The 12,164-nt window shown below is 42.6% G+C and overlaps 1 protein-coding gene across 2 annotated transcripts in view; it reads left to right on the top strand.

Annotated features, from left to right (window-relative positions):
- The window catches only part of LOC109934535 (dynein axonemal heavy chain 3-like), a 429,003-nt gene that overhangs the window by 208,782 nt on the left and 208,057 nt on the right, over positions 1-12,164 (top strand). For both annotated transcript variants that reach the window (XR_007264478.1, XM_048610380.1), the window contains exons 24-25: positions 1,768-1,926; positions 2,044-2,272. Coding sequence is in view for 1 of the 2 variants with exons in the window: in XM_048610380.1 (XP_048466337.1) it covers positions 1,768-1,926; positions 2,044-2,272 (388 nt within the window). In the remaining variant the exon portion in view is untranslated. The remainder of the gene's footprint in view (positions 1-1,767; positions 1,927-2,043; positions 2,273-12,164) is intronic.

Genomic DNA, 12,164 nt, shown 5'->3' with positions numbered 1-12,164 from the left:
TGGCCTCTAGTCTCTATTACAGGAACAGGAATAGGCCGTTCAGCCCCTTGAGCCTGTTCCATCTTTCAATGAGACTATGGCTGATCTGTGAAACCTGCCCTTACTATCCCTTAATACCTTTGCTCTACAAAAATTTATCTCAGATTTGAAATTAACAACGGATACAGCATCCACTCATGTTTGTGGAAGAAAGTTCCAAACATTCACCACCCTTTGTGTGTAGAACATCGCTCCTGAATAGTCTGGCCCTAATTCTCAGGCTATGCCCTCTAGTTCCAGAATCCACAATCAATGGTAATAGTTTATCTTTTCCTCTTAATATTTCTGTTAATATGTTGAAGACTTCGATCTGATCACCCTTTAACCTTCTAAATTTTAGAGAGAACAGGCCCAATTTGTATAATCCCTGCTCAGAATTTAAATAATTTTGAGCAGGAACAGTTTCTCCTTATCTGATCTGTTTGGGTCACTTATGATTTTGAAAATCTCTATCAGATCTCCTCTTGACCCTCATCTCTCCAGGGAAAACAGTCCCAACCTCCTAAATCTAATCATCCCTCGGATCGTTCTTTTAAATGTCTTCTGCAGTTTCTCTCCAAAGTGTAATGCCCAGAATGCAATACTCCAACTAAGGACTGACAAATGACTTGCTCTTGTATTCCATGCCCCAATTAATAAACTTTAATCTTTATTAACTGCTCTCTCCATCTACCTTCAAAATTGTTTCCTCTCATAGACCCAGGTCCTTCTGCTTCTGTACCCCCTTCAGAATTGTACCCCTTGTTTTATATTTTCAGAAAATATTTACTGCCAGAAAACCACATGAGTTTCATAAATAGTAAATAACATCAGGCATGAAGCACAAATCTTTGTAACATGCAACACTATGCAATTTAAAAATGTCTTTTTAACAAGATGTTTAAGTATTTTAGAAAGACAATCCTTTGGCTTTAGTATTCTTGGCAGGTTTTTTTTAGCATCAAAGTGTGACTGTTTTCATTCTTTTTTTGATAGAAAGAGCAAGGTGTTTTGAATGTATTTTGTGCTGATTTACAGAGAATTATGGAGTCCCAGCCATCAAATCCCCCATGGTTTAGTTTTCATTTAGTTAGTGACCAGGAGAGCTATTTAGAACACTTTCATAGTGTGAGACTTGCATGTACCACATCGGAAAAAAAAGACTTGCATTTGTACAGCACCCTTCACAACCTCATGGCATCCAGTAGAGAATTTAAGACAGGCAGAGTCAACTAATTCACAGTGCCACTTTCAAAGCCAGGCCTGAGATAAATATGGTACCCCTGCTATATACTGTTCAACCGTTCTATTAGCTGCTGTTTCTTTGTGTTTAACTTGATAATTACTTCAGAATTGTGGTTTGGCAGGCAGTCACATTTTTGTTTTAGAACAAGCTGAAAGTATTGGTGTCGATAATGAAAACCTGCTCTGAGCAAATTAACAAAATTGCGCTTTTAAAAAAAAAACCCTCTTCTGTCCCGTTTTGTGAGGGCAGTTTTCAATTGGCTGTCTCGGGATAAAAATGATTCACACTGAGAACAATTGCAGCTTTTCATGTTCCGTTTAGCTATAATTTGAGAATGAGGACAGCTGTGCTTTTGGAACAGGCAAGGCTGTTGTATTAACACGGTCCTGGTGGCTTGAAGCTCATGCTGGTGTTTTGCAGCAATGCATTTTCAATTAAAGTTGCGAAGCCTGTTGTGCAAAGGTATAGTCACTTTATTCTGTCTATTCCCTTTGACTCTCCAGGAGGCTGATAATGAGAGAATCGGTCAAGGGAGCCAATGCTATGCAAGTTATCTCCCGACCACAGATGTTGGATAAGCTGAGAGAAGCAGAGTCGCTGTTGGATGACATTCAGAAGGGGCTCAATGAGTATTTAGAAAAGAAAAGACTTTTTTTCCCTCGGTAAACTACTTTTCCTTTGTACGCTTTTGTGCGGTCAAACAGCTTGCGGCGCATTCGAGTTGACTGAGTGGTTTTTGGGGGCTTCGCTCCCCCCCTTGTTTCTCTTCTTTTCTGCAGGTTTTTCTTCCTCTCTAACGACGAGCTGTTGGAGATTCTCTCGGAGACCAAGGACCCCCTTCGGGTACAGCCTCATCTCAAGAAATGTTTCGAAGGGATATCACAGCTCACCTTCAGTGCCGACAAAGAAATCACCCACATTGAGTCGGCCGAGGGGGAGAAAGTGAAACTCGTTGCTCGCATCAGCCCAGCCAAAGCCAAGGACCTCGTGGAGAAATGGCTTTATGAGGTGAAGTGACTCCTTCTAATTCTGCTTGAGAAATCCTTACCCCGAATAAAGAATGTAAGAACTAGGAGCAGGAGTAGGCCATTCCGCCCCCGAGCCTGTTCCACCATTTAATACCAACATGGCTGATCTCATCTCGGCCTTAACTCCACTTTCCTGCCCACCCATTACTCATTACACATCCGTCTATCTCCTCCTTAAACTTATTTCAGTTTCTCAGCATCCATCTGGGGGAGTGAATTCCAAAGATTCACAATTCTTTGAGACAAGTGATTTCTCCTCATCTCTGCTTCAAATCTACTACTCCTTATGCTAAAACTGTGACCTCTCGCTCACTTTAGATGACCCCACATAAAGAAACGTCCTACTGCGTCCTTGTCTCCCACCAACCAATTAACCAAACACCGACACAACCCTCCTGAGGTTTTGTTTGTTCACTGTGATTGTCAGGGTGTATCCTCCAGTATAACACACAATAACCTGGTGCTCCCTGTTACCCCTTGTGCATTTTAAATTATTGATGCAGAGCTTGCCAATGTTATGTGGCTAAGAGGACTCCAATCAAAACTCTGGTTTGAATCAACTCCATTTAGGCCAGAAACTAATTGGGCAGGGGGTTGGGACACAGAACAGATGTAAAGTCAGGAGCAAGGTTCAGCCAGATATGCCCTAGATATATACAGGAATACTAGGACTGTCCAGCAGGCAGAGAAGACATAGGCTGGATAAGGCACATGGGAAGACTGGAAAGCTAAATTGTGTCTAATTTAATGCAGTGAGCTTGACTGCTAAGACTGATAAACTCAGAGCATTTGATCAGCACGTGGGTATTTGATATTGTTGCAATCTCTGAGACACTGTTGAAGGAAGGGCAGGACTGGCAGCTCATCATTCCAGGATATAGAAGTTTCAGGAAAGATGGGTTGGGATGTAAGAGAAGTGGGGGCATTGTATTATTGATAAAGGAGGCCATCACTGCAGTAATGAGGGAGGATGTCTTAGAAGGGTCTTCAAATGAGGCCATCTGGATAGAGCTTAGAAATAAAAAAAGGGCTGATTGTGTTGCTGGCATTACACTACAGGCCTTCACAACAGTCAGAGGGAGATAGAAGAGCAGACTGGTAGGCAAATTACAGAGAGGTCTGAGAGGAATAATGTTATAGTTGTAGGGAATTTCAACTTTGCAAACATTATCTGGGATCGCTTTAGTATGAAAAGATTAGACAGGGTGGAATATTTAAAGTGCATCCAGGAGATCTTTTTATGTCAGTACTGGGATATCCTACTAGAGATGGAGTGGTGCTAGACCCAATCCTAGGAAATAAAGTCAGCCAGGTGGCTGATCTGTTAGTGAGCAAGGATTTGTGGGTTAGTGGCCATAACTCTGTAAGTTTCAAACTCATTATGGAAAAGGATAAGGATAGTGCAGAGGTTAAGTGCCTAAATTGGGGGGAGTCCAATTTCAATATCATTAGACAGGATTTGGCAGCCATAGACTGGGAGCAAAAACAGAAATTGCTGGAAAAGCTCAGCATCTGTGAAGAAAAAATCAGAGTTAATGTTTCAGATCCAGTGACCCTTGCTCACTAAGTTCTGAAGTTCAAAAACTCCTGATTTACAGCATCCGCAGTTCTTTCATTTTTGTTTAAATAGACTAGGAGTAGCTACTTGCAGGTAAGTCTTTATTTGGAAAGTGAGAGTCTTTTAAAAGTAGCATAGTGAGAATTCAGGACCAGTGTGTTCCTCTCAGAGTGAAGGACAAGGGCAGCAAGTCCAGGGAACCCTGAATGTCAAGGGATACGGAGAGGTTGACAGAGAAAAAGAAGGAAGCATACGTCAGGTACAGAGCATTAAAAACAGGGAAGACCCAGGAGAATGTCAGGAAGGTGCTCAGAAATTGGGAGGGTAAGGAGGGACCACAAAAGATAGGATCAAGGAAAACCCAAGGTATTTTGTAGTTATATTAAGAGTAAAAGGATTACCTGGGAAAGAGTGGGGCCTATTAGAGACCAAAAGGTCAGTGCATTGAGTATGGGAGTTGGGAGGTCATTTTCAGCTGTACAGGACATTGATTAGGCCACTTTTGGAATACCATGTTCAGTTCTGTTCTCCCTGCTACTGGAAGGATATTGTGAAACTTGAAAGGGTTCAGAAAAGATTTACAAGGATGTTGCCGGGATTAGTGGGTTTGAGCTATAGGGAGAGGCTGAATAGGCTGGGGCTATTTTCCCTGGAGTGTCAGAGTCTGAGGGGTGACCTTATAAAAGTTTATAAAACCATGAGGGATATTGGATAGGCTGAATAATGAAGGTCTTTTCCTCAGGGTAGCAGAATGCAAAACTAGAGGGCATAGGTTTAAGGTGAGAGAGGAAAGGTTTAAAAGGAACCTGGGGGGGAACTTGTTCATGCAGAGGGTGATGCGTGTGTGGAATGAGCTGCCAGAGGAAGTGCTGGAGGCTGGTCCAATTACAACATCTAAAAGACATCTGGATAGGTATATGATTAGGAAGGATTTACAGGGATATTGGCCAAATGCTGACAAATAGGATTAGATTTATTTAAGATATCTGGTCAGCATGGATGAGTCGGACCGAAGGGTCTGTTTCCGTGCTGTATGTGTCAATGTCTATGACCTGCAAGGTTATGTGAAATATTAATGATATCATCCTGGGAGAAGTATCTATACCTGCAGATTTCCGCAAGTAGTATCTCCTTTTCAACATAAAACTGGAGGTGAGTCACCAGACATGGAAAGCTCAATGGTTGAATGCTGGTTTTAATCACTTACATAAGGCAGGTGGTCACAAATCCCCAGCCTATTTTAAACCCCACTCCAATGTCTGAATGATTAAAATAAATGGAAACGTAATTGATTCTCAATCCTGCCCAAAACTAACTACACCACACTAGAAAAAACTGCTGGTCTGTGTTGTAACAAGTGACGGTCTGAAAGAGTTAATGTTGAGGTTACATTGAACTCCATCCAATATCAGTCTGTGTGCGGAGAATTGTGCAGCCTAACATGAGACCTTGATGGAGACAGATGTTATCTCTGGCTCTTAGCAGTCTTTTGGAATTGTGTCTAAGGAGTCAATACAATCTGTAACTATTGCTATAATGCAATAAACAACATCTTGTTGCTAAGTCAATCATCCTATTGAATTGTAGAGCAGGCTCAAGGGCCTGAATGGCCTATTCCTGTTCCTGTTTCTAATGGGCTTACAATTGCCTCTTCCCATTAAGATTTCAATAGTAGTTTATCCTCTACCACTGCTAATTGGAAACACTTAGTGACACTTAGAGTCAACACAGAAAGGAGGATTGACCCACCACACTGTCTAACCTGATTAACACTTTGAAAAGAGTAGAGAGGACAATTAGGGCTGGAAAGCATCCTCAATCAAATCCATGATTTCTATCCCTGCAACGCTGTTTTAATTTAATTTTGATTATGTTTCTGTCGCAGTTCTTTAAGTTTCAGTTGACCACTTGATTTTTGTTTTCATTAGGGTCCCACCAAGTTGTTTGTTAAAAATAGAAAGGAGGATTGGTGGTAACACTCCACCGGGACCACAGATCACCAGTGGTCGGTACCAGAACATATGACACCAGGTGATGGTACAACGTATTGTTCAGGGATGACAAACACATGATTGAATCTAACAGCTAATTAGATATTGTGTGATAGTTGGAGAGACTGACAACCAGTACTGTAAACAGGAGAGTGACTAATAAATCCAATAGGAAAATCAGGAGAAACATTTACCCAGATATGGGTGATAAGAATGTAGAACTCATTGCAGTGGTTAAGGAGGACAACACATACACAGAGGTGCAGGGGAAAGAAAAAGCAGTGAATGCTGAGACAAAATGGATGGGAGGAGGATAAACACCAACATTATCCAGTTAGACTGAATGTCCTGTTTTTGTACTGTACAATTGGAAGTGAACCACTTTACTGAATTGAGAAAAGTCTGAATTTTGATTTAAGAAGCAGTTTTTTTTTTAATCATCTTTGGTTGGTAGCCAAAGTGAACTGTCTTGTTGTAGATTTCAGCTGTAATGCTGAACTGGCTCCAAACCCAGGGCCCAAAAACTGGGGCATTCTGTGCTTGGGTCGGGGGGCATGTGGCTGCTGGGCTCAGGGATATGACCGTGATTTCTGTCCTTGCTCCAAACTCCAGGCCCAGGTCTCAGTTAGCATCAACCACAGAGAGAGAGAGATCCTAGACAAATGGCCATAATCTTGATGAAAGAGGTCAGTTCAAAGAGAAGTTGCAAAGGAGGCGGGGAAGTTTAGGAAGGGAAATTCAGAGCTTTAGGGTCTTGGCAGGTACATGGATGGCCACCACTGTTGGGGAATACACAAGAGGCCAGAATTGGAGGAAAACTGAAGTTTGCAGAAGTAATAGGGTTGTTGTTATGGGTGACTTCAACTTCCCTAATATAGACTGGAACCTCTCAAGTGCAAATAGTTTGGATGGAGCAGATTTTGTCAGGTGTGTCCAGGAAGGATTTCTGAATCAATATATAGATAGGCTGACTAGAGGGGAGGCCATATTGGATTTAGCACTTGGTAATGAACCAGGCCAGGTGTCAGACCTCTCAGTGGGAGAGCATTTTGGTGATAGTGATCACAACTCCCTGACCTTTACTCTCATCATGGAGAGGGATAGGAGCAGATGGTATGGGAAAGTATTTAATTGGTGGAGGGGGAATTACAATGCTATTAGGCAGGAACTGCAGAGCATAAATTGGGATCAGACGTTCTCAGGGAAAATGCACGACAGAAATGTGGAGGTTGTTTAGGGAGCAGTTGCTACAAGTGCTGGATGGGTTTGTCCCACTGAGGCAAGGAAAGGATGGTAAGGAGAAGGAACCTTGGATGACAAGGCATGTGGAACACCTAGTCAAGAGGAAGAAGGAAGCTTACTTAAGGTTGAGGAAGCAAGGATCAGACAGGGCTCTAGGGGTCTACAAGGTAGCCAGGAAGGAACTGAAGAATGGACTTAGGAGAGCTAGAAGGGTGTATGAGAAAACCTTGGCGGGTAGGATCAAGGAAAACCCCAAGGCTTTCTATACTTATGTGAGGAACAAGAGGATGGCCAGAGTGAGAGTAGGGCCGATCAGGGATAGTGGAGGGAACTTGTGCGTGGAGTCAGAGGAGGTAAGGGAGGTCCTTAATGAATACCTTGCTTCAGTATTCACCAGTGAGAGGGACCTTGACGTTTGTGAGGACACCATGATACAGGCAAATATGCTCGAACAGGTTGATTTTAGGAAGGAGGATGTGCTAGAAATTTTGAAAAACGTGAGGATAGATAAGTCCCTTGGGCCAGGCGGGATATACCCAAGATTACCACTGGAAGCGAGGGAAGAGATTGCTGCCCCTTTGGCGATGATCTTTGTGTCCTCTCTGTCCACTGGAGTAGTACCGGAAGATTGGAGGGTGGCAAATGTCATTCCCTTGTTTAAGAAAGGGAATAGGGATAATCCTGGGAATTACAGACCGGTCAGTCTTACTTCTGTCGTGGGCAAATTATTGGAGAGGATTCTGAGAGATAGTATTTATGATTATTTGGAAAAGCACAGTTTGATTAGAAATAGTCAGCATGGCTTTGTGAGGATGTGACAAAACATATTGATGAAGGTAGAGCAGTGGATGTGGTGTATATGGATTTTAGCAAGGCATTTGATAAGGTTCCCCATGGTAGCCTCATTCAGAAAGTAAGGAGGCATGGAATTCAGGGAAAATTGGCTGTCAGGATACAAAATTGCCTGTCCAATAGAAGACAGAGGGTGGCAGTAGATGGAAAGTATTCAGCCTGGAGCTCGGTGACCAGTGGTGTTCCGCAGGGATCTGTTCTGAGACCTCTGCTCTTTGTGATCTTTATAAATGACTTGGATGAAGAAGTGGAAGGGTGGATTAGTAAGTTTGCCGATGACAGGAAGGTTGGTGGAGTTGTGGACAGTGTGGAGGGCTGTTGTAGGTTGCAACGGGGCATTGACAAGATGCAGAGCTGGGCAAAGAAGTGGCAGATGGAATTCAACCCAGAAAAGTGTGAAGTGATTCATGTTGGAAGGTCAAATTTGAATGCAGAATACAGGGTTAATGGCAGGATTCTCAGCAGTGTGGTGGAACAGAGGGATCTTGGGGTCCATGTCCATAGGTCCCTCAAAGTTGCTACCCAAGTTGATAGGGTTGTAAAGAAGGTGTATGGTGTGTTGGCTTTCATTGGCAGAGGAATTGAGTTTAAGAGCCGTGAGGTTATGCTGCAGCTCTATGAAACCCTGGTTAGACAACACTTGGAATATTGTGTTCGGTTCTGGTCGCCTCATTATAGGAAGGATGTGGAAGCTTTAGAGAGGGTGCAGAGGAGATTTACCAGGATGCTGCCGGGACTGGAGGGCAGGTCTTATGAGGAAAAGTTGAGGGAGCTAGGACTTTTCTCTTTGGAGCGAAGCAGGATGAGAGGTGACTTGATAGAGGTGTACAAGATGATGAGAGGCATGGATAGAGTGGATAGCCAGAGACTTTTTCCCAGGGTGGAAATGGCTATTACGAGGGGGCATAATTTTAAGGTGATTGGAGGACGGTATAGGGGAGATGTCAGAGGTCAGTTCTTTACACAGAGAGTGGTGGGCATGTGGAATGTGCTGCCAGCAGTGGTAGTGGAGTCAGATACTTTAGAGACTTTTAAGCGACTCTTGGATAGGCACATGGATGATAGTAAAATGTAGGGTGTGCAGGGTAGTTTGATCTTAGCAGGATAATAGGTCGGCACAACATCGCGGGCCAAAGGGCGTGTACTGTGCTGTACTGTTCTATGTTCTATGTGTTTTGTTGGAAGTGTGTGTGTGTGAGAGTCAGTGTAGATCAGAAATCAGTGTGGGTGTTAAAAGATCAGGATTTGAGCAGCAGAATTTTGGATGAACTCAAGTTTGAGAGTAGGAGATGGGGCCTGGCTGGGAAATCATTGTTTAGATTGGAGCTCAGCAAAGGAAGTGAGGCTATTCACCTCTTGGTAAGAATAGAAACAGAGAATTTCATAAAAAACCATGAAACTTTCAAAATGTTGATATTCAGAGAGTGCACTTGTACAAGAAACACAAGAAGTTTGCATGCAGTTGCAACAAGCAATTAGGGAGTGAAATGGCAGATAGGATTTTATTTCAAGGGGGTTGGAATACAAGGAGAGAGAGATCTTGCTACCACTGGGGAGACCAAACCTGCAAAACCCTGTGCTCTCCATATTTAAGGAAGATGCCACTTGCACTGGAGGTAGTACAGCACAGGGCATCAGATTGGTCGCCGCGACTAGGGGTCTGCCCTATGACAGGCTCAGTAAATTGTGTCTGTCCTCTCTGGAGCTTAGGAGAATATGAGGTGATCTCATTGAAACAGCCAAGATTCTAAAGAGGTTTGACAGGACTAACTGAGGGGTTGTACTCCCCTGTCCAGGGATTCTAGGACACTCTGGATAACTCCGATTGTTTGGGACTGAAATCAGGAGGGATTTCTTCAGCCAAAGGGATTGTGAATATTTGGAATTCTTTACTCCAGACAGTTGTGGGTGCCCCATCACTGGTTATACTTAGTGCTGACCATGGTAGACATTGGGCTTCTGAGGAATGAAGGGAAGTTGGCAACAGTTGAGTAAAGTAGAGAGACATTCAGCCATGATTATTGGAATGGCAGTGCAGGCTTCAGAAGCCTAATGGGTTACTCCTGCTCCTATTTCTCCAGGTCAAGTGCAACTGGGAAGAGGTGGTAGAAGATGATAGACAGGATATGGGCTTAGAAGCTCAGGCTCAAAGAGATATGAAGTTTAAAGCATCTGATTCTGCTTCAGAAAGAGATATGGATTGAAGACAGTGGCCAGAGCGTAGATAGTTGTGGAAACTAAGGTCTTGGCCTTCCTAAAGTTTAATTGGAGAAAGGATCTACTCATCTGGGACTAAAGGTTAGACAAGCTGTCTGACACCACAGTTGAGGGAGGTGGTGACGAGCTTAAACTGGGAGTCATCCGCTGAATGTCACACAGCTCCCGCAGCATTTTAAAAGTTCAAATAATCACACAATAGGCCAACTCATCATCTGTTCTCTAACACTGCAGCTCTTGACATTCCTCTCATTGTCAAGTGACAGTCCACATGTTAACAAGCAGCATACTGAAATTGTAGCTTCAATTTTAACATCATTGTATAGGCCCACTCAGCATATCCATGAGGGTGACAGCAGGTCAATTTAATGCTTAAATTTAATACCCCATCTCTTTAACTGGCCAGACCTTCAAAGTATAGAAAGAAATAACTATCTGAGTAACTGCAAATAGAATTTGGGTTGTTGAATTATCAATCAGTGCTCAGGACGAGTTGCTGAATTCGTAGAACAAATGTCAGAACTCTTTCTTCCTCTACGTTACCCCTTGTATATTCCCCCACCATTGACATTGTGCCTTTAACTGTCTAGGACCCAAGGTAAGTTTCTAAACTGAACGCTCAGTAGGACTGAATATCTCTTGTATCGTAAATTAAAACTGAAAGAACTGCGGATGCTGTAAATCAGGAACAAAAACAGAAGTTGCTGGAAAAGCTCAGCAAGTATGGCAGCATCTGTGAAGAAAAAAATCACAGTTAACATTTCGGGTCCAGTGATCTTTCCACAGAACTTCATATATATGTTATATCGTACTTATCGGACTTTTGGTGTTTCTCTCCTTTGTGTAAAGCAGCATTTTTAAATTGTTGGTTTTCTTGGATTTTCTCCAACAATTTTTGTTACAGTCTGACTATAATTCATTTACTGAGGTTTGCTCCTCAGTTGACCGTGGTGACATTAGGAACACCACTTGTTAAGGCTATTAATCCAATCCCATCCACTGTTACACAAGTATTATCCAGCTGATGGCAAAGTTTGTATTACGCTGGGTCTGTAATACCAGGGCTGACCACACTGGGTCTGTAATGGCAACAAGAAGTTGTGGAAATAATATGGCTTCATTAAGAAGTGCTTTTCTTGAGCAGCCTTTTTGCAGCAGTAATGTTGTTACATGCAGTTTGCAAGTATGGTTTTGAAATGTAGCATGAAATAACCCTTTCATTTTGAAGAAGAAATGAGACCATGTAAAGAAAACTGTGTTGGCAGTAATGAAGATAGATTCACTGCCGTGCTTTATGGCTTTTTATTCCTATGTGATTGTGATACAGTGGCACATAGGGATGAAAGCCATGAACTGCTCAGTGGCGAACCTCGGGGGAGCATCCTGGAGCATTCCAATGTATGCTGTATGTATGAACAGGTTCCCCTTCACCTCGCTCAATCAGCAATAGTTTAAATCATTGCTTCTTGCTCGTCAATAATAAACGAGGATCGGCAATAGCCTTGCCATTTCAGATCAGTAGAGGAGAGCAAATTATTGAACAAGTCTGATCTAGCAATCTGTGGTCCACACTTTTCCAGAAACATTTGCTTTCCAATTGATTATTATTCATTCTTTAAAGCACTTCATTTTGGTGCTGCACCTGCCTTGGTTAGAGTTGTTTAACAAGATGGATTCCTTTGATACAGAAGTTAGAATCCTGCTTTAAGAAGTGTGTATATTTCATTTCAAAATACATTAATACATTCTTCTTGGCTATGAAGGTATTTGATTCAACCATCATTAGAGCAAGTCCAGAGCATACACATGAATGCAAATTAGCACCTGTTGCTAAGTCTTACAATTAAATGATTTCTAGCAATAAAGTTCTGCCTCACTAACTATCTGAAAACATGTTAATTCTACCACTGGTTGTGAGATACAGGTGTAGCTGACTTTAAGTTGACAGTGATAGTAGGAACTGCAGATGCTGGGGAATCTGAGATAACAAGGTGTAGAGCTGGATGAACACA

This window comes from Rhincodon typus, chromosome 22 (assembly GCF_021869965.1).
Source record: "Rhincodon typus isolate 14 chromosome 22, sRhiTyp1.1, whole genome shotgun sequence".
NCBI classification, from domain to species: domain Eukaryota; kingdom Metazoa; phylum Chordata; class Chondrichthyes; order Orectolobiformes; family Rhincodontidae; genus Rhincodon; species Rhincodon typus.
Note: the sequence above shows the minus strand (reverse complement) of the source record. Positions and strands in the feature narration are given on the sequence as shown.